This window comes from Cynocephalus volans, chromosome 6 (assembly GCF_027409185.1).
Source record: "Cynocephalus volans isolate mCynVol1 chromosome 6, mCynVol1.pri, whole genome shotgun sequence".
Lineage (NCBI taxonomy): Eukaryota > Metazoa > Chordata > Mammalia > Dermoptera > Cynocephalidae > Cynocephalus > Cynocephalus volans.
Window position 1 is genome coordinate 162089543 of NC_084465.1, and position 21638 is coordinate 162111180.

Genomic DNA, 21638 nt, shown 5'->3' on the forward strand with positions numbered 1-21638 from the left:
TTCAAGGCTAATCACAGCCCATGTCTGGCCCTGCTGGTAGGCCAGGTGCAGTGAGGTCGGTGTGACGGATGAATCAAATAAACAGCATTTTTCTGGTTTTGAACAGCTTGGTCACTGTTTTGCCGTTGCCTGCAAATACACAGCATATTCCTTTCCCATCTCCTTATGCCTCCCCTACGGGCCCTGGCACTGCATTTTCAGAGGGTGGCCTCTCTACATATGGCTGCTCTTCCCTGACCACTCGCCTGCCCAGCTACCAGGTCCCGGGGCTCTCTGTCCCTTCCTGCTCTGTGATCAGTTTCTCTCTCTGTCTTCCTTCTTCCAAAAGACCATCACCAGCAGTTTGCCTTATACTCTAGTCTAACTCCTAATTCAGACCTTGGCACTCAACAGGTGCCTCATCCTTAGCAGATGACTGGATGTCCCTGTGCCCACGAGTCATCAGGACTCTCACACAACCCCTATGCAGAAGGCACAGCGAAGCGCTGGGCTTTCCTTTGCCAGGCACCGGATGCCCTCTCCACGTTGTCAGCATCCCCTCCATGCCTTCCCCTCACTCTCATTCTCACTGACGCTCTGTCCTCAGATCACCAAACAAATGGCTCTTGAAAAACTTCCACTAAGGCCCAAACCTGTTCAAAACTAAACTTTACCCTCCCCAGCCTGGGTGCCAGCCCCTTTCAGCTCACAGGCAACACAGCAGCCTGGACAGAGCAGAGGCTACAGGGGCAGGAGCCCTGAGGACAGACTCAACAGTGGCCTTGAGCTTCCTGCGTAAGGGAGGTAGTAAATGCCAGCAGAGAGGACACTACTGCTGGGAACAGACCCCGACAAGAACAGGTGTGGCTCACGATGAGCGACACTTGACCTGGGTGCCCTCAACCGGCTGCACGGCTTGGTCCTAACATGCATCCCACAACCTTGGGGTTCCAGACCCTCCGTCTTCCTCACATGCTGGCTCCCTAGGAAAGGGCTCCGCAGACACTGACCTTTGAGCCCAGGTCTGAATTCTGTGTAGAGACAAACACCCACTCTCGGCCAGGAGAGCAGATGAGGGTCATGGAGTTGCTGGGAAACACAGACACCTTGGAGACCACCTGCAGCTGAGGCACTGTCGGTGTGTAGAGGGTCCCTTCAACACAGGCCACCTGCAACAGAAAGCAGCCAAAACAAAGCCGCAGCCAGGACACCGGCTAAGTAGGAAGCACCATCCCCTTCTGGGTGGTGTTTCCTCGCCTGAAGGATGGAGACGGTAACTGCTAAACTGCCTCCCTTACAGGGTGCCAGTTAGCTTTAAGTCATGTCTTAGAATATTTTTTCAAATATACAGGCAAAAATGAATATGCTCAAACAGCATGTAAGTCTTCACAGCAAAAGCCATTATCCCTTTCCTGCAAAAGTCTGGCATGTGACCATCCAGGGCCCTTTCTAGCCATTGGCATATGGCACACTGGGTCACCGCTGGAGAGCCATTCTGCAACCTGCCTTTTATGTTTTATACCTAAAATATTCCTTGGAAATCTTTCCACATTCATGGACAGTTTCCTTCGACTTTTTGCTTCCTCTCATACTGATGGAAATTTCAGTTGTTTGCAAATCTTGTTACTATGAAGAGTGACTGCTGCAGTGGGCATCCTGCAGGTGACCCTGTGCACAGATGCCAGCACTTCTTCACAGCAGACCCCTGAGACAGGCATCACTGGGTCAAAGACTATGCATATTTAAAACTTTTAACAGAGAAAAAAAACTTTCAAAAAAGCTTCAAACTATATTCCTATTTACCGTGTATAAAAATACCTGCTTCTCCTCATCCAAATTACTATAACATTAATCTTTAAAAGTTTGCTCATCTGGTAGGTGAAAAGTCTCATTTCAATGTCACTCTCTTGATGACTAGGTTATGTTTATGGCTTTACATATTATTGGCCATTTGTACTTCTTTCTATGAATTGACTATTCATATCATTACCTATTTTTCTATTGGATTTCTACTCTTTATATGGTCTGACACAAATCCTTGGTTAAATAAATGTTTTCTCATAACTTTTCATGTGTCTTGATTTTATAAATACCGTCTTTTATAATTTAGATGTTTTTAATTTTTTAAGTAAATCAAATCTGCATATATTTTCTTGATCCCAGTTTTGTCTTGCTTAGCAAGGCCTTGTACATCTCAGATTGATTTTCTGGGGGGGCTGGCCAGTATGGGGATTCTAACCCTTGACCTTGCTGTTGTTAAAACACGATGCTGTAACCAACTGAGCTAACCATCCAGCCCTTTCAGACTGATTTTTAAAACCACTTGTATATTGTTCAGAAAATTTTATAACATTACCTTTTACATTCGGTTTCTTAATTATTCTAAATTATTCTTATAAATGGAGTGATATAGAGTAGCTTACTTTTGCTTTCCTAACAGCTAAGTGTCCCATTTCTTGAATAGTTTGCCCTTTACCTACTCTTTTAGAAGACCATCTTAAAACACTCACACAAACAAACACAAAAACAAAAAGATAAATAATTAAATAAAAGACTACCTTTGCCACAGACATTTACACGTGGAATCCATTCTGGACTTTCTGTTCTATATATGTAGAAACACCTGTTACTACTGTCCAAGACAACACAAATATTTCAAAACGCACAGGAAATGGCAGGCAACACTCAAACAAAGTTAAACAGTAAGTAAGAAACAAAATATTTTAGCTGATGAAAATATTACTCCAAAGAACAACCAAGAAAACAGATCTGTAACCACACCCCAATATGAATTAAGTACCACAATATTTACATCTACAAAAAGTATTTGCAGATCTGAAAGAACACCCTAAATCAGAAAGTCAACCCTCAGCCTTTCCTGCGCCCCGGCCGTCTTGGCAGCTGCTCTTGGCTGGAGGCTGTCGCACGCCTGAGGCAGACAGATCACGGCCACAACAGAAACAGAAAGCTCCCTGGAGCTGATCAACTCTAGGCTCCAACTTGTTATAAAAAGTAGAAAGTAACTGCTGGGGTACAGGCAGAGGCTGAAGATGATCCGACAAGACAAAGCAAAACTGGTTGTCCTTGCCAAGAGCTGCCCGCCTTGAGGAAATACAAAATAGAGCACTACGCCATGTTGGCCACAACGGTGTTCATGACACACTGGAGCGTGCACACGGGCCGTCACTGATCCTGGTGGTTCTGACACCGTTAGAAGCATGCCAGAGGAGACTGGAGAAAGAAAACTACGCAAAATTTTTCTTTACTAAAACTGGCCAGAACTTGTTTTAAAAAGAAAAAGAAAAACATTCAACACTCAGAACTGAAATGGACAAAAAACAAAACAAAAAACTAAGAAGATATGAAATAAGAGTTAAAATTATTTCAGGAAAGATATTAAATAAAGTTATCTTAAAAATGAAGATTAACAAAGGAGGAATTGGTAAAGGGACATGAAAATCAACTACATTATATATTGATAAATTGAAAAGAAAATGAAGATGAACAAGTCTAAGGGAGAATATTACTGAACAGATAAGAAGGACACTAGAGACGGAAATAAAAACAGACAAGAGAACAAAGCGAAATAAAGAGCTGAAAAGAATCAGAGAAAAAAGCGACAGAGCAGACAGGCAAAGAAGATACAGTAAACACAAAGTGAAGTTCCTAAGGAGGAAAAGTTAAACAGTTAAATTACACAATGAAACTAGAAATAAAAGAAGGCCTGAATCTACATACTGAAAGGGTTTATCATGTTCCTGGAAAAACTGACCCAGATGATGACCTTAGACATATTGTAATAAAACTACTAAAGTTTATTTTTTATTTTATATATTTATCTGTTTATTTGCGGCTGGTTGGTAAAGGGATCTGAACGCTTGACCCTGGTGTTACCAGCGCTGTGCTCTAACCAAGGGGCCAACCTGCCAGGCACCGAAGTATTTTTTAAAATTCTTCACTTCCTCAGTTAAAGCATCCAAATGCCTAACAAGGAAAACAAGTCAGGCTGGCATTGGACTTTTCAACAGAAACATACAAACTGAAATAATATTTTCATAAAATTCAAGAAAAGTGTGAGCCGCAGACTTTACGCCCCACCAAGCATCAAGGCTGTAGAAAAGCGGTTTTAAATCTATAAGAACTGACCTCACGAGCCCTTATACTGTCCGCACCGCGCTTCCTCAGGAATCTAGTAGAGGATGATCTTCCTCAAACCAGGAGACGACAAGGAAAAGTTCACCAAAAGAACTAAGTACATTAAACTGTAGACCAAAGAGTTAAAAAAAAAAAAGTGGGGTGTGGCGGGGGGAAGGGAAGAACAGCAAGTAAATGTTTCATGTTCTCACCACAGTAGAAATGATGCATTTTTTAAAATGGGAAGAGAAGCAAGAAAGATCAAAATAGCACAGCTCAGTGACTGTCATGAGAGTAAAAACATACCATTTAAAGCCAACAAATAAAAGAGTACAAGCCTAATAAAAAAGAAAAGAAGATTAAGGGTGCTCCAAAAAGTATTAAGATAAAGGGAACCATTACAACAAAAATACAAGGCCTTCCTAATTTATAAAAGGTATCAGCGCTCCTCCCAATGCACACATGAAAAAGGGAAGAAAATAGACACAGAGAAAGGAACTGAGTAAATACGCCACATCATACAGTGAACGTAGCATAAAATTAAATGCAAGGTTGAGATTAGGCACATAAGTAATATCATCTTAATAAGAAAATGGGTTGATTCACTTATTTAAAAGATTTTCAGGTTGGTTAATAAACAAGCAAACAACACAACATCTCTGTACTACATTCAAGAGACCCATCCAAGACAGAAAGGCCAGTGTGGGAGGGGAAGAGGACCAGACAAACGCAATCAGTGAGAAGACAGGTGTATGATCCTGGACCAGAAAAGGCTGCATTCAGGTCCAAAGCATGAAATGAAATAATAAAGACACTTTACCAAGGTAAAGGCTGTAATTCACCATGAAAAAAATAATAGTTATGTGGAGGAAAATGAAGGAGAACACCTGTTAAAGATGGAGACACTCTTGCTCTCCTGTATTTTGCCCGTCTCAGCAGGATGTGAATACACTGTGTCAGCAAGATTTTGCAAGGCTTAACCACAAGCCACAGATTTCCTACTGAGTTACCTAGGACACATGATGGGAGAGGTGATGGGAGGGGTTTGCAGCTGGCTGAAAAATATGTAATACCTGCTTTCTCCCAATAAATTTGCTTAGTGCGTGCACTAGGCCCCAGAACTTTGTGTCTGGTCTGTGGCTGGCCCTCTCAGCACCCACGTTGCAACAAACTCAACAATTTTTAGGACTTTTTGGGTTCTGGGGGCCACACATTCCTCATTTACAAACTTATCTAGGCCTGTTTATGTTACCCACAAATCAGCCCATTCTAAATGCTGCTTTTTATCCCGAAAGCCTCTAGCAACTGTCCGAGTTACATCACAGCAGGCATCCTGTTAGTGCCCCAGAGACTCATTCCCCGTGGAGGCTTCAGCAACCTCCTCTCAAGCCTCCTTCAGTCTCTGGAACACCCACGATGGCCGTGAGCTGCTCATGGGCTTCTGGTGCCAAAAATCTGCCCTTCTTGTCCCCACACTCTCCACCATCCGCGTGGACACTGCTGGCCATAGCTGGGTCCTCCTGGTGAAAGAGACTCTCATAGCTCCTGAGCCTGTGACTCTGTACCCAGCTGCACACTGTGGCTGGGGTCACGCAGAAGCCTCCTCGCTAAACATAAATGACATCTTCAGGATGACAGCAGACCTGGGCCATCTGGAGTATTCCCTGCATTCCCCTCATAGGGGGAAGCAGCTTCCTGTTGTGCTCAGACCCTCACCAGATACAAGGGCACTGGACGAAGCCACCACTCTCCAGGACCCACTGGCTACCCGAGAGGTTCCTTGAGAACACCTGAGTAAACTAGAATGGGCATTCACATGTTTTTTGGATGGCACTGCCACCCCTGCACTGAAGGGCTGCTGCTGTCCATCCCTGTGGTGGAATGTCCCTGATAAAGGGTGGGACCCAAAGCTCGGCACAGATGGCTGCACTTTACCGTAGACCTCAGTGCCCTGGCCCACAGTCCGCCCATCTGCACATGTTTACAAACCCTTGGGCCACTGCCAAATGTCTGCCTGTGTGGCCGACCAACGGCCAAAAAAGCAATTCCTCATCCAGGGTTTCCCTCCTGGGGGTAAAGACCTCGGGGAATCGCTTGCCTCCCAGATACCCAAAATATAAACCAAGGTTACACATGTCTCTGCACATACTTAAGACACTCCTTATACTCTATATACAATCAGACATTAAAGAGAGAGACAAAAGTATTTCACTTCTCAAAATACAAAATGGGCTCTTGAACAAGTCTTTCACTGGGACTTTCACTTCAGTTATCAGCCTTAGAACACAGGCCTCCCAGAGTACCCTAATTGACAGAGTTTGGATGTGTTTTCCCCCCAAAACTCATGCAGAAATCTGATCCCCAATGTGACAGTGTTGGAAGCTGTTTGAGTCATGAGGGCAGATCCCTCATGAGTGGATTGATGCTCTCCCTGGTGGAGGGAGTAATGAGTGAGTTCTCGCTCTATTAGTTCCCTCAAGAGTTGTTTAAAAGACCCTGGCACGTCCTCTCTCTCTTGCTTCCTCTCGCCATGGGATCTGCTTGTACCCACCAGCTGCTGCCACTTTCCACCGTGAGTAGAAGCAGCCTGAGGCCCGTGCCAGATGCAGCTGTCCCAGAATCATAAGCCAAATAAGCCTCTGTTCTTCATACATTACCCAGTCACAGGTATTTCTGTTATAGCAACACAAAATGGACTGAAACACTAATGGTTTGCTTCCACAAGTTCAAATTCAGTTACACAAAACATGCACATTTCAGTCATTAAACACTGGGATGAGTATAACAGTCTGGCTCAGTTTTTGATGTTTGCTGACATTTAACCCCACCCGCTCTGTTCCGCTTCTGCTCCATGTCAGGGCAAGCTGATGAGAAAGGAAGTTTCAAACCACATCAACACTGGCCCAGGTGGCCACCCTCACCCCAGCCCCACCCCCTGGCCACCAGAAAAGCCCATGCCGGTCCCTCCTCCTCACACTCTCAAGCCATTTCCAGATCTGCCTTGAAATCCTAAACAAACTTTGCGTTGGGTTAACTGTCCCCATGGGGCACCCATCAGACATATTTGCTGTCCTCTTATGATTTAGAGCTAGCTATATGCTCTTTCACTAATCTTTTGAAGTTAACACTACAGATTATGGTATGCAATCTTAACTTACAATACTATACTATTTTTTTTTTTTGACTGGTAAGGGGATTGCAACCCCCTGACACGGTGTTGTCTGCACCAGGATCAGCCAGTGAGCACAGCGGCCACCCCTATATAAGATCCAAACCCACGGCCTTGGCACTACCTGCGCCACACTCTCCCGAGTGAGCCATGGGGCCGGCCCACAATACTATACTATTAATCGGCACATTTAATCTTTCTAGACAATGCAAGGATCTCATAACCTTCTAACTTAAATGCAAATGCCATGCACTTTATTTCCATATATAGTTTAAAGTCCACAAGACATTGTTAACTGCTGTTTTACAAAGTCAGGATTCACTTAGATTTTCTTTTATTGACCATTGCTGTTGCTCTTCAATCTTTGCTGACTCAATGAAATTTCATCTCTGATCATTTTTTTCCTCCCTGAATAAGTCCCATTAGTTTTGGGGTTTTTGTTTGTTTGTTTAGTGGTAGTGGTTGTTTGGTACAAATTCTCCATTCTTTTCCTGAAAAAAAGTCTTTGTTTTACTATCATCCTTTAAAAACTTTTCTAGTTATGTGGAATATACTAAAAAGCATATGTACTTCACAGGGCCTGGTTTTCCAAAGCCTTGCAGTTTCAAATATTGACCTTGCAAGGACAGGAAATTACCCTCAGGCTATAAGTCTCTGGTGCAAGATAAGGATTGTGGCACAGCAAGGTTGCTGGCTCAAAGACAGACTAGTTACTGATTGTTTGTAAAGATACTGAGAAATTGCTGTTAAGGAATATTTGCTAAGATCAAACTGTTGTTGATAGGACCATTAATTGCCTTACTGGAATGTCATCTGGCTTGTTTCACTGAAAGTTATCAGCCTATGCTGTTAAACTATAATCCCACCTATGTCTCTTCCTGTAACTTCCTGGTTTGGAAAATGAATGCAGGAAGAGAACCCTAATTCAGGGTTAATTTCCTGAGGAAGGGATCCCTCTTGCTTGAGGGTTCCAGTGGGAGATTAACCACTTTGGGGCCTCTCACTGCTCGGAAGAGATGGGCTTTGAGTAATCCTTTGCATCTCCGTCACCCAGGGAAAGTGGGGTGACAAACCCATGGGGGGCAAAGCAACACAAAGCAACATGGTTATAGAATCCTTGGTTGGCAGTTCTATCTTTTAAGATATTCCATTGTCATTTAGCTTCCACTGTTGCTGTTAAGAAGTCAGTCTTGAAGGTAATTTGATCTCCTCTGGCTTCTATTAGGATTTTTCTTAGTCTTCAGCTATCTCAATCCACTCTGACAGGTTCATATGCAGGTTTATTTTTATTTATTCTGCTTGGTGTTGTAGGTCTTCTTGATTCCATGCATTAATTTCCTTACTCTGCTTTGGAAAAGTATCTGCTAGTATCTCTTCAAAAGTTTCTTCTGCCCCATTCACCCCTTCTCTACCCTTAGGATATCAGTTAAACAAATACTGGAACTTTCTGTGGGTCCTTTATAGCCTTGTGGACCCCAGGCAGCATCAGTATTACCTAGAAGCTTGATAGAGTCAGAATCTCAGGCATCCCCAGGGACCTACTGAATCAGAATCTGCACTTAAACAAGATCTCCAGGTGATCAGATGCCCACTAGCACCTGAGCTCTGGCCTATTTCTCTTACTCTCTCGTCCACATTTAATGTTCTTCGTATCATTCTAGACAGTTTCTTTTGCTTTCTCGTCCAGTTCACTAATTCACTTTTACATTCTTAACTTTTTAATTGATATGTAACACACATATGTAAAACTGCACAAAACAAAGTGTAGAGCTCAATAAATTATTACAAAGCAAGTATTCATGTCACCACCCAAGTTAAGAAATAGCTAAATTGCCAGTAGCTCAAAAGCTCCCCTTGCCCCACACCCAGTCACTGTGTGGTTCAATTGTCTACCCTGCCATTAAATTCACCCACTGAGTTCTTAACCATTGTTACTGAATTTTCCTATTCTAGAATTTCTACTTGGTTATTTTCTAAATCTATTATGTCATGTTTTATATCCATAAGTTCTCTGCTGAAATTTACCTCCCTGAACATAGCAACCATAGGTGTTTTAATGTCTGTGTCTAATATCTATAACGTCTGAAGCCCCTGTGGTTCTCTTTATATTGTCTACTATTTCTCCTGCCAGTTCTAGCTCATATTATCTTACCTCTTCCTATGCCTAGCTTTAAGTAGAAATACTGTGAGGCATAGAGTGATGTTATCTTTCTCCAAAATGGATTTTTGTTCACTCCTACCAGGTGATCAGGGGTGCTGAGCCACAGCCTATGCAAGGGCTGGTTGACCCACAGCCTACCCTTACCCTTAGGTTGCAACACTTGCTAATCCCACCCAGTGCATGAGGATTCACAGGCTTGCCATACTTGGTGGCCTTGGCTTTGGTCCCCTAGGCTGTCAAAGTTCTGCTCAGTCTCTCAAATGCCTTGGAGTAAATATTCCCAAGGCAAAAATAGCCCCCAGTGATGGGGTCACCACTGTGATCCCATCTCCTAAATCTCGCCCTAGAAGTTGTTTTTTTTTTTTTTTTTTTAGCTCTCTCACATTATCAAGTGGATGATACATACACTGTCTGTGTGTGGATACATTTTCCCTCATTTTTCTTAGTTGTCCCTCATAAACAGTGTGAATTCCATGGTCTGCCATTCCCACAGGAGAATCATAGTTGTTTCTTCTTCATCTATACAATAACATTCTCAAATTTCTCTGGGAGCTATTAATTACACTTATTCTAAAGTCTTTAAACAACTTACAGGAACGCCGACGAGAACTCACTTCATCCTCATGGCCTTCAGAGCTCTGGCTTCAATAGTTACAATCTTTCCCCTGCACAGGTTGCTTGGCAAATGAGAAAGGGAAGGAACAGAATGCTATGCTTGTTTAAGATAAGGGGAATGACGCCAGCAACCCCAGGGATAAGCAAGAGGAGGCTGCGAGGTGCCGGGGAATCTTCTCCTTCTGCAGCCTCTCTCTCTTTGGCATGGCTCCGCTTTTGTCCCTAAGTACCTTATAAGCTCCAACTCCTTTCCCCCAAAACTCCCCAGGGTTGTGGAGAAAGCAGCTGCACAGCACTGGGATCGAGAGTCCATCCAATCCATTCCCTGTAAGTAATCACCCGCCAATGATGATAATCAGAATAATAAACTACTTGTAAGCCATAGGGAGCTGCCTGCTTCACTCTGCAGTCTCAGGATACCTTCTCAGTTTGGTGAACATTATACTGTTAGCTCATACTCAGACAACTATAAAGTTGTTTATATTAAATGTCTCATTAGGTCCTACTTTGTTTGCTGAGCTAAGTTCCTCTCCTTTACAGGATTAGTTTTGTTCTGTTTTGTTTTTGAAACATTACACTGTTCCTGGATATCTACTCATCTTTTTATTTAGAAACAGCAGCTTGCCCATAATTCCAAAGACCCTCTTCCCCACAAGTAGATGACACTGTCTTTAGATGAGAGCTACTTCCTAGATCTGTCATCTTAAACACCACCTTCATGGTGTTTCTGCCTGGTCAAATGCTTTCCAATGTCATCTTTAAATTAAATGTCCCAGCAACTCAAGTCCTTCACTGTCTTGGGTAAATGTTCACATTCTGTCAAACAGTCAGCTTTTCCTGAGTTGGGCCTTAGCAAGGACTTGAAAAACAGGAACAAATGGTAAAAATGCAGTAGTAAGAAGAAACTTCAGGTAGAAGAAAGCAGGGGCACATGGACAAAAACCCCGAGGGAGCCCATAGAGGTGGATCTCACTGTGAAAGAAAGGGAGAGGCTACCCAGTTGGGGCCACATATAAAGGCTACTGCTGCATGCTAGGGCTGAAGGCCAGAACAAGGCATCTTCACTCTACGATGCAGGCAAGGAGGAGCTGGGGAACCCAAAGAGGAGAGTGACATGGTCTGCTGTCGAGAGGGCCTGGCTCAAGGCTCATCCATCATAGTAGTCATATTGCCAGTGTCCACAAACCCTAGGAGAAGGCTAGGACCTGCAACGGTGCCTAAGAACCAGTCACTCACCAGCAGGAAGGGGCCCTCTGGATGTCACAGGCCTCCATCGCAGATGAGAATGTCGACAGACAGAAGGAGGCCCCCTCCCACCCATTCTCTGTTTTCCACACTTTAATCAATCCCTGCTTGTCCATGGTGACAATCAGCTGCAGCTGAGGGTAAGTCACCAAATTCACCAGAGCAGCAGGCTGTAGAGGGCTTGACCAGATCTCTGTGCCCTGGGCAAAAACAAAATTAACATAACAACTTACACAGTGATCCATTTATTTCATAAACACATATACCTTTATGCATTCAACTGACACACAGTTACCTGTGTCTACTCTGTGCCAGGTTCCACAGTACACACCAAGAACATGCAAGTGAAAAAGACATGACCTCACCCTACAGCGCAGTAGGGAAAACAGAAGAGGAAGAACAGGTGTGTCCTAGATATATGAAGAGTAATAACTCACAAAGCAAAGCTGGAGTGTCTGGAAAGACCTGCTGGAGGCTGGATAGCACTTACCAAGCCTAAGCATAGGGTTACGGCACACACAATGGCCCCATGTATCTGAAGCATTTTCGGCATTACCAAGGGTCCAGTGAAAAGGAAGGCAGGCGCAGGATGGACAGGGAGGCTGGATGCAAGCCTGATGCCATGCTCAAGAGCCAGGGCTGTGCACCGCTGCATCCTGCTCTCAGTCTACAGAGAACTTCCACAGGTACTGTCTCACTCTGTTCGCATGGTAGCCAGTATAACTGACAAGCAAATTCAGGCTTGTGGATGTGAATAAATACTTGACGTTGCACAGACGGTTGCTGCCCTGCTTTGAATACCTCCCCCTTTTCAGGGTGTGCACCAGCAGTGCTGCCATGGGCCAGCCCTGGCCAAAGCCTAGCCCCACACACAGTTCACTGATCCAGGGGAAAACAGCTGCCCCAAGTGGGATCCACTCCACGGTCTCCTGGGATTTATAAAATAGGAATGCAGAGGTAAAGAGCCTAGTGCCACTGAGTCAGGGCCTCGGGTGAACCACTGACTGCTGCTCCCCACTTCCCAGGCCTGCCATGGTTAGGTTGCTTCACAAATGGGGGTTATTATATCTTTTTTTACCATGGTTTATTATTTTTATCATGATCTCTTTTTCTAGTCATATCTTGATATTCCTCTATTAGTTTCTTTTTTTCTCCCTCAGTTGATTTCTGTTGCTCAAACAGTTAACGTGACTAGGACAGACCCCAGCACCAGGGACTGGGCTGATGGCAAGTGACTCTCAGAGAAACACAGAATATTTACAAGTGTTTAGTGGTATTGAAGTGGGCAAAAAGCAATGCAACTCTCCTCCTATGTCAGAATGGAAAAGCAGCAGCCAGTGAAAGAGAATGCTAGAACACACTACTCAAATTCCTGCCTGTAGTCCCCAATTCCATGTGCCTCCCAAGGGGAGGGAATCCCATGCAGGTCATGAAACAGGAAAGTGGAGGCTGTAGGCGGAAGGATGTTTCTGCTGGCACCATATGCTGTGACACTAGAAGGAGACAATCTCAAACCTTAGATTTCTCCAGGGATCAGAGAACAAAGCATGGCGTGAGAAACCATGTCAGAAATCAATATAGATTCCAGTCAAAATGTGGAGTTGAATATTATAAGTACGCATAAAATTAAGCAAATTTTTTAAAAGAAAGATAATTACTAACTTCTGGGAAACCAAAATGCTATAGGGGTGAAGGGGAAGGAATGGTAAAGATAATTTACTTCATGACTCAGCTGTGAAGTGCATTTACAAAATTATAATAATGTATACAATAAATGTTGACCTCAACAAAATCACAGTATAATTGTTTTGGGACAGGAAGGTTAAACCTGTGTGCGGGAAGAGAAGGAAAGAGTTAAATCACCTGCCAAAGAACTCAACAGATGCCTAATAATGAGATGCCTAATTTCCCTTTGGGAACATTGTTTCCTCTGCAGATACAGGGGCAAGGCATGACTGGTTTTAACATAATCCTAGGGCTGGCCAGTTATCTCAGTTGGTCAGAGCACAGCCTTATAACACCAAGGTCAAGCGTTTTGATCCACATGCCAGCCAGCCGTGCCCCCTCTACCCCCAAAATAAAACAATCCTTTTTGAACTTTGACCTTTAAACTATGCACAACTCTAATATTAGCAGCACCCCGATTTCAATCACCCATCAGGTGACTGCAAAACTTTGCCATGCTTTTAGTTATTTTTTTCAAAAAATATTGTGATGAATTTTACAAATAAGCAAATATTTAAAAAATTTATTCATGAATATAGATCCAAAAAATTTTAAATTAATTATTGGCAAACTCAACACTGCTGGGTATATAAAAAGACTAATGTACTAATGAGATGAGAAAGGACTATACCACAGCCAGAACGATGAGACAATCACAGCCAACCATGGGCAGTTTTAAGGCAACACGTTTGAAAACTCAGAAGGAATGTAATTTTCTAGCAAAATATAAGTGATTCAGCTTGATTCAAGAACAGGCAAAATCCTGGACAGAAAAGGAGTTACAGGAGAGACTGAAAAGGCTGGTAAAGTTTAATCACAATGGAGACAAAAGGTCCAAACATTTCACGAGTGAATTCACTCCATCTTTTAAAAAAGTGTTTCATTCATGCTATGGGTCAAATGTGTCCCCCAAAAGTTCATGTACTGGCAACTTGATCTCCACTGTAACAATATTAAGAGGGTCGGACATCCAATTATGGTATATGAAAGGTGAGGCCTTTGAGAGGTGATTGGATTGTGAGGACTGTGCCCTCACAAATGAATTGATCCACTGAGTAATGGGCATGGTTCCGATGGCTTTATAAGGAGGGCAACTGAGATAGCTCTCTTCTTGTTCAGCAGTTTCTCACCATGTGATACCTTGAGTTGCTGTAGAGAGTCACCACCCAGAAGGCCCACACCAGATGTGTTCCCTGGACTGTGGACTTACCAGCCTCCAAAACGGTAAGAAATAAATTTCATTTCTTTATAAATTACCCAGTTTCAGGTATCCTGTTATAAGTAACAGAAAACAGACTAATGCAGTTCCTATACTGTTCTTATTGTTTCAGATTATACAAAAAGAGCTCTCTCTCTCTCTCTACACACACACACACACACACACACACACACACACACACACACACACACACACACACACACGATTCCAAAGTTCATATGGAGGAAGGACCATGAAGAACATTTGAAATAACAATTGTAAAGAAGACTTGCCCTACTAGACATCAAACTTTTATAAAGCTATTGTATAAAAAGTGATATAGTACCAGCACAACAGCCATTCATATAAATGAAACAAGAGTTTATAAACACAGGCCCAAATCTAAATAGAAATTTGATATATAAAATAGGAGGCATTATAAGTCAGTGGAGGTTTTATCCAATAGACAATGTTGGAACAGTTGGTGGCCTAGTTAGAAGAAACTACAGTCAGACCCCTATGCTTCCAATCACATATAAAAAGATATTCTTATAAATTAAATATCAAAAACGTAAAAAAAAGTTAGAATAAAATATAGGAAAAGAGGAACTTCAAGGTGGGATAAGGGAGGCCTTCTAAACCAAGACAGGATACCCAGAAATCATAAAAGAAGGAAAAAATTGTGACTGGGTAAAAATTAAACTTCTGTAAAGCAAAATCTAAGAAAGAAAAATATTGAGTTTTCCTTTTTTGTTGTATTCTTGTCTGGTTTTGGTATCAAGGTGATGTTGAACTCATAGAATGAATTCGGGAGAATGGCCTCTGTTTTAATATTTTGAAGTACTTTGAAGAGAACTGTTGTTAATTCCTCTTTACAGGTTTCGTAGAATTCAGCAGTAAAGCCATCCAGTCCTGAGCTTTTCTTTGTTGGGAGACTGCTAATTACTGCTTCAATCTCGTTACTTGTTATTGGTCTGTTCAGGTTTTCTATTTCTTCTTGGTTCAGTCTTGCTAGTTTGTAGTTGTCCAGAAATTTATCCATTTCTCCCAGGTTTTCGAATCTGTTGATGCATAGTTGTTTACAATATATGTGATGTATAGTTGATGTAGAGTTGTTTACAAGTCAATAGATGTGATACACCACATCAATAAAATCAAAGACAAAAACCATATGATTATCTCAACAGATGCAGAAAAAGCATTTGACAAAATTCAGCACTTCTTCATGATAAAGATTCTCATCAAACTCGATATAGAAGGAAAATAAAAGCCATATATGACAAACCCACCACCAATATCATCCTGAATGGGGGAAAGCTTCTACCTTAAGAACAGGAACAAAACAAGGATGCCCACTCCCATCATTTCTATTTAAAATAGTATTGGAAGTATTAGCCAGAGCAATCAGGCAAGAGATAGAAATGAAGGACATCCAGATAGGAAAAGATGAAGTCAAACTGTCCCTGTTTGAAGATGTCATGATCCTATATAGAGAAAAACCTACAGACTCTACAAAAACTCTTACAGCTGATAAACAATATCAGTAATGTTGCAGGATACAAAAATCAACATGCAAAAATCAGTAGCATTTTTATATTCCAGCAATGAACTAGCAGAAAAAGAAATCCAGAAAGCAAGCCTACTTAAAATAGTCATCAAAAAAAAAAATAAAACACCTAGGAATCAATTTAACCAAGGACGTTGCCTTGGGTTGAATGTCCCCCCAAAACTGAACCCTCACTGTGACTGTTAAGAGGGTGGGAAATCCTATTATGGTAATTGCAAGGTGGTGGCTTGAAGATGTGTTAGATTCTGAGGATCATGCTTAATGAATGGATTAAAAATGGTGGTCATGGGTGTGGTTCTAAGGGCTTTAAAAGGAGAGTGTATGAGGAGCTATCTCTCTGCTCTTTCTGCTCTGCCATTTTCTGCCATGTGAGACCCTTGCATTGCTGTAAAGCCACCACTAAAGAAGACTCACTAGATGCGTTCCCTGGACTTTGGACTTCCAAGCCTCTGAAACTGTAAGCAATAAATTTCATATTCTTACAAAGTACCCAGTTCTGTGTATTTTGTTATAAGCAACAGAAATAGAACAGAGGTGAAAGATCTCTAAAATGAGAACTACAAATTACTCCTGAAAGAAATTAAAGAGGACATAAAAAGATGGAAAGACATTCCATGCTCTTGGACCAGAAGAATTAACATTACAGATTCAATGCAATTCTCAGCAAGATACCAATGATATTCTTCACAGAAATAGAAAAAAGAAAAATCCTAACATTCATATGGAACATCAAAAGACCCCAAATAGCAAAAGCAATCCTAAGAAATAAATAAATAAATAAATAAATAAAATAAAACCATTGGTGTTACACTACCAGATTTTAAACTATACTATGAAGCTACAGTAACCAAAACAGCATGGTAGTGGCATAAGAACAGACACTCGGACCAATGGAACAGAATAGAGAACCCAGAAATCAACCCACATGCTTACAGCCAACTGATTTTGACAAAGTCACCAAGAACATACATTGGGGAAAAGACTGCCTCTTCAATAAATGGTACTGGGAAAACTGGACATCCATATGTAGGAGAATGAAACTAGACCCGTACCTCTTGTCATTTACCAAAATCAACTCAAAATGGATTAGAGTTAAGTATAAGACCTGAAACTATAAAACTTCTAAAAGAAAAGCTACAGGAAACAGTTGAGGAAGTAGGACTGGGCAAAGGCTTTATGAATAAGACCCCAAAAGCACAGGCAACAAAATAAAAAATAAACAAATGGGATTATATCAAACTAAAAAGCTTCTGCACAGCAAAAGAAACAAGTAACAGAACAAAAAGACAACCTCAGAATGGGAGAAAATATTTGCAAAAAAGGTATTACTATCAAGAATGCACAAGGAACTCAAACACCTTAACAGTAAAAAAACAGGTAACCCAATTAAAAAATGGGCATAGGAGATAAACAGCCACTTCTCAAAGGAAGATATACAAATGGCCAACAGATGAAAAACTGCTCAACATCACTAAGCATCTGGGAAATGCAAATCAAAACCATACAGAGATATCATCTCACACCAGTCAGACTGGCTATTATCAAACAGGCAGAGAATGCTGGCAAGGATGCAAAAAGAGAGGGGAACCCCCTGCACTGCTGGTGGGCTTGTAAATTAGTGCAGCTTTTATGGAAAACAGTGTGGAAGCTCCTCAGACAACTACAGACAGAACTGCCACATGATCCAGCAATCCCACTGCTGGGTATGTACCCAAAGGAATGGAAATTAGCACGTCAGAGGGATACCTGCACTCCCATATTTGTCACAGCTCTATTTGCAATACCCAAGAGTTGGAACCAACCTAAACATCTATCACCAGATGAGAGGGTAAGGAAAATGTGGAATATATACACAATGGAATACTACTTATACATAAAAAAGCATGAAATTCTGCCATTTGCAGCAAAATGGATGAACTTAGAGAAAATTATCTTAAGTAAAATAAGCCAGTCACAAAAAGAGAAATACCGCATGTCCTCACTCATAAGTGGGAGCTAAAAAAATAAAGAAATAAAGATACAATTCCAATAATTCGTTGAACTTTCAAAAGGAGAGAACAGAACTGAGGTCATCAGAGGTGGAAAAGGAGTAGGGGGAGTAGGGGTAGCAAGAAATTGGTAAAGGGCCACAAAAAATGATTATATTGTGTAATGTTAAATATATTAATTATCCTAATTTTAGATCACATATTCTACACATGTATTGATAGTCTATGCTGTCCTCCACATATATAACCAATTATGTTTCAATAAATTAAAAAAAAGAAGAAAAAACAATACTACCAAAAAAATACTAAATAGTAATATTGAGGAGTCTTTGTCACTCCAGCAGGAAACCCCAAGTCATCCCTGGAGACAGCAGGGTGCAGCAGTTAGAGCAGGGGTTCAGAGGCCAGACTGCTGAGGCCTCACCTCTTAACATGTGGCTTCACCTTCTTAAACTATAACACCCCTCCAGGCATAGGATCTGGGAGAATTCAGTGAGTTCATCAGCTATTCTATTGTTATTGGTATCCTCCCATATAAAGAACCACTACACACTGATATGGAAAGGACACACAACGCCCCTGCCAGATGGACCAAGAATATGAAAAGAAAAAGCAAAAGGCCAGTAAGCACTGTAAAACATGTTCAAATTCACAAGTAAACAGAGAAATGACAACTTGAACATTCTGCATGTCAGACTGGCAAAAAATAATTATAAGCAACACTGGTAGGGATGCAGGAAGCCAGTGTTTTCCTACCCTTTTGGTGGAAGTATAAATTATCACAAACCTTTTAACACATATGACAGTGTTTATTAAAATCTAAACTACTCATGAAATTGACAAGCAACCCCATTTACGGAAATTTACACAAAAGAATAAACTCTCTAAGTATATATGCATAAGGATTATAGTGCTTAGAGCATATATATATGCTATATGTAATAGCAAAAATACCTGAATGTATATAAAATACAAAAATGATACCTGAATGTTCATAGAGAAATGGCTGAATAAATTACGACACAACCATGTTATGCTATATTAAAGGGGTATTAAAGAACAAATGAGAACTACTTGTATACAAGTTGACAAGAAGGAACGTCCATCAACTTACTTACAGAAGTGTGTGCAAGATAATCTTATCTTGTTTAAGAAATTAAAGTAATACTTTCTAACAACCAAGAACCTCTCTACATAATCACACATGAGTGTGCCTGTATGTATTTGCATAATAAAATAGGGTACAGACCAAATAGTTAATACTGGTAACATTAGTGCATAGGATCAGGAGAAAGGGGCAGAGGATATTAATTTTACTTTAAACACATTTATTGTTTAATTTTTTAATTTTTATTGTTTAAATTTTTATGAAAATGTTTACCTTGAATTTGAAATGGCTGAATCTTTTTAAAACTTAATTGACTCTATTTTTAGAGCAGTTTTACGCTGACAGAAAAACTGAGTAGAAAGTATAGGTAGTACCTTAGTGCTCACATAACCCTGCCCCACCTGCAGTTTCCCGTTAGCCTTTTGCATGGGGCTGGTACATTTGTTATAAATGATGAACCAATCCTGATACACCATTATTAACTGAAATCCGGTGTTTATACTGGGGATCACTCTTAGTGTTGTTTATTCTACGGGTTTTGACTAATGCATAATGTCATGTATCCACCATTATAGTATCATGCAAAATAACTTTCAGGAGACCTGACACCACAAGGAGTGAGGGTGCAGCTGAGACCTGAACTCCACCTGGTCTCCTGACACCCTGGTGGGCGGCCCCTCCTCCCCCCCTGCTGCTGCTGTCTTGTGTTAGTTAACTTGAGAGGAACCTGCTACTTTTTAGAGGCAGCATTGACTTGCAGCACCTGATGAACAGTGAGAGGTGAGCACTCACTTCCCAAGAGACTGTTTATTTACATAATAAAATAAGACAGTAAAGGTACCTTTGCCTGTCTAGGACATTCAAACATGTGAAATAATTGACAGTTTTCCAGGAAAATATCCGTTTTAGGAGGTCGTGTTCCATCTGTGTGGCCCCAGGCAGAACTCCTGGATTTGCAGGGCGACCACATGGTTCAAGACTAAGGACACTTTCCCTGTCTCAGTCCCAATGTATCCTTCTATAAAATTAGGATGATAATAACGAATACCCTGCTTGGCTGCTGTAATGAGAAAATGGCTATGAAAACTTCTTAACCATAAGCACCAACAAAGTTTGAAGTATTAATTTAGTTATCCAGGTTTTCACACGTGGGCATAAATGAAAGTTGTAATTATCTAGGCAAAACCACCCAGTGGCCAGCATCGGTCCCCATGTGGAGAATCACATGACAGCGTGGCTTCAGATCAAAGTCCGATGACGCTCACATGAAGGTGCGAGGGACAGCATGGCAGCAGCCATCCCAAGCAGGCGCCAACACGGCCCCCAGCAGGCGCTGTTGGTAAAGTCAGTGCAGCAAGAAGCCAAAAATGTGTCACTTGAGACTAGTCAGACTCAAGTTTCAAACACGGGTCCACTCGTGCTTGTTACCAGTGTGACCTGGCACACTAATTGATCCTCTTGCAAGCTCAGATTTCTCATCTGCAAAATAAGGTTCCCACTCCTCACCTCAGTAGTTTTCCATGATGATTAAATGAGATCATAAAGATAAAGGGCCTGAGACCCTTTGACCAAGGACACAGTAAGGATTCAATCAATCTCATCTTCACCTTCCCTTCCTGGGGGCCTGCTCACCTCATGCAAATCCCAGGCACGCACAGTGCAGTCTGAGGACACGGTGCAAACCACAGACTTCTCCCTCCTGTCAAACCGGTACTCACTAGTTGTGACGTAAGCCAGCTCCTCTATCTGTCCTGTAAGAGAACACAGACAGGCCTGTGATGTGAACACTCAACTTGGTAAAAGGGCAAGCAAGAAAACCATTTCTCCTTCTGTGTCTCAGGAGCACAATGGATGCTCGTTTAGGGGACAGTGTGGATGGCAAAAGAACTAGGGCTTCAGAGTTACAATTGGATTCTGCTCCCAGGACTGCCCATCACCCTCCAGCCATGTAACCTTAATCTACCCCCTGCACTTTTACTTTCTGTTTCTTCCTCCTCTGAAACAGACATAATGAGCCGTTCCTCACAAGGTTATTGCAAGGATCAAATGACATAACACAAATGATATAGAACACAGCAAGACATGCACTCATCAAGTGATGCTTTCCAAGTCACTGGCTGAAATGCCATGACTGCACCAGAAGGAGACTTGACTTGACCAGAGACATGTCCAGAAAGAGAGTGAGCAGTGGGAGTGAGCACAGCTACCACATTCCCCACCTCATACCTGCATGCCCAGCAATGGCTCTGCAGATGAAGTCCTTCCCTGGCTGCCCAGATTCCATTCGGAACTCCAGCTCAGACCAGCAGAGATAGTACTGTTTCCATGTCTGTGTGCCCAGGACAACCTCAGAGGCTTTGCAGGAGGACCAGTGTCTCAGACACAGCTGCCTGAAAAACAGAAATTCCAGGCGGTATATAACAGTCATGGCTTTTGGAGCCACTAGGCCTAGCTTTGAATCCTGGCTTTGCCTTTTATTGGCCATGAAACCTTGGGCAATTCACTTTACCTACCTAGGCCTCAGTTTTCTCTCCTGTAAAATGGGGATAAGGATGACATAACACTGAATGAGTGCTCACTATACATTAGGCACAAAGTGCTTCTTATAACAACCCTATTAAATAAGATCACATCCCCATTCTACACCCAAGGACGTGGAGGCAGAGAGTGGTTAGACAACTTACTCAAAGTTATGCAGCTGGGATGCAAGAACCCACATTTTTTGAAGTCACCAACTCTAACTTTTGAA

General features: G+C 41.9%; 1 protein-coding gene across 1 annotated transcript in view; it reads right to left on the reverse strand.

Annotated features, from left to right (window-relative positions):
- Nucleotides 1-21638, reverse strand: part of LOC134381122 (F-box/WD repeat-containing protein 12-like) — a 35245-nt gene that overhangs the window by 2809 nt on the left and 10798 nt on the right. Inside the window, 5 exon segments of the mRNA XM_063101170.1 lie at nt 990-1148; nt 11295-11317; nt 11320-11503; nt 20522-20640; nt 21116-21279. Coding sequence (XP_062957240.1) covers nt 990-1148; nt 11295-11317; nt 11320-11503; nt 20522-20640; nt 21116-21279 — 649 coding nt within the window.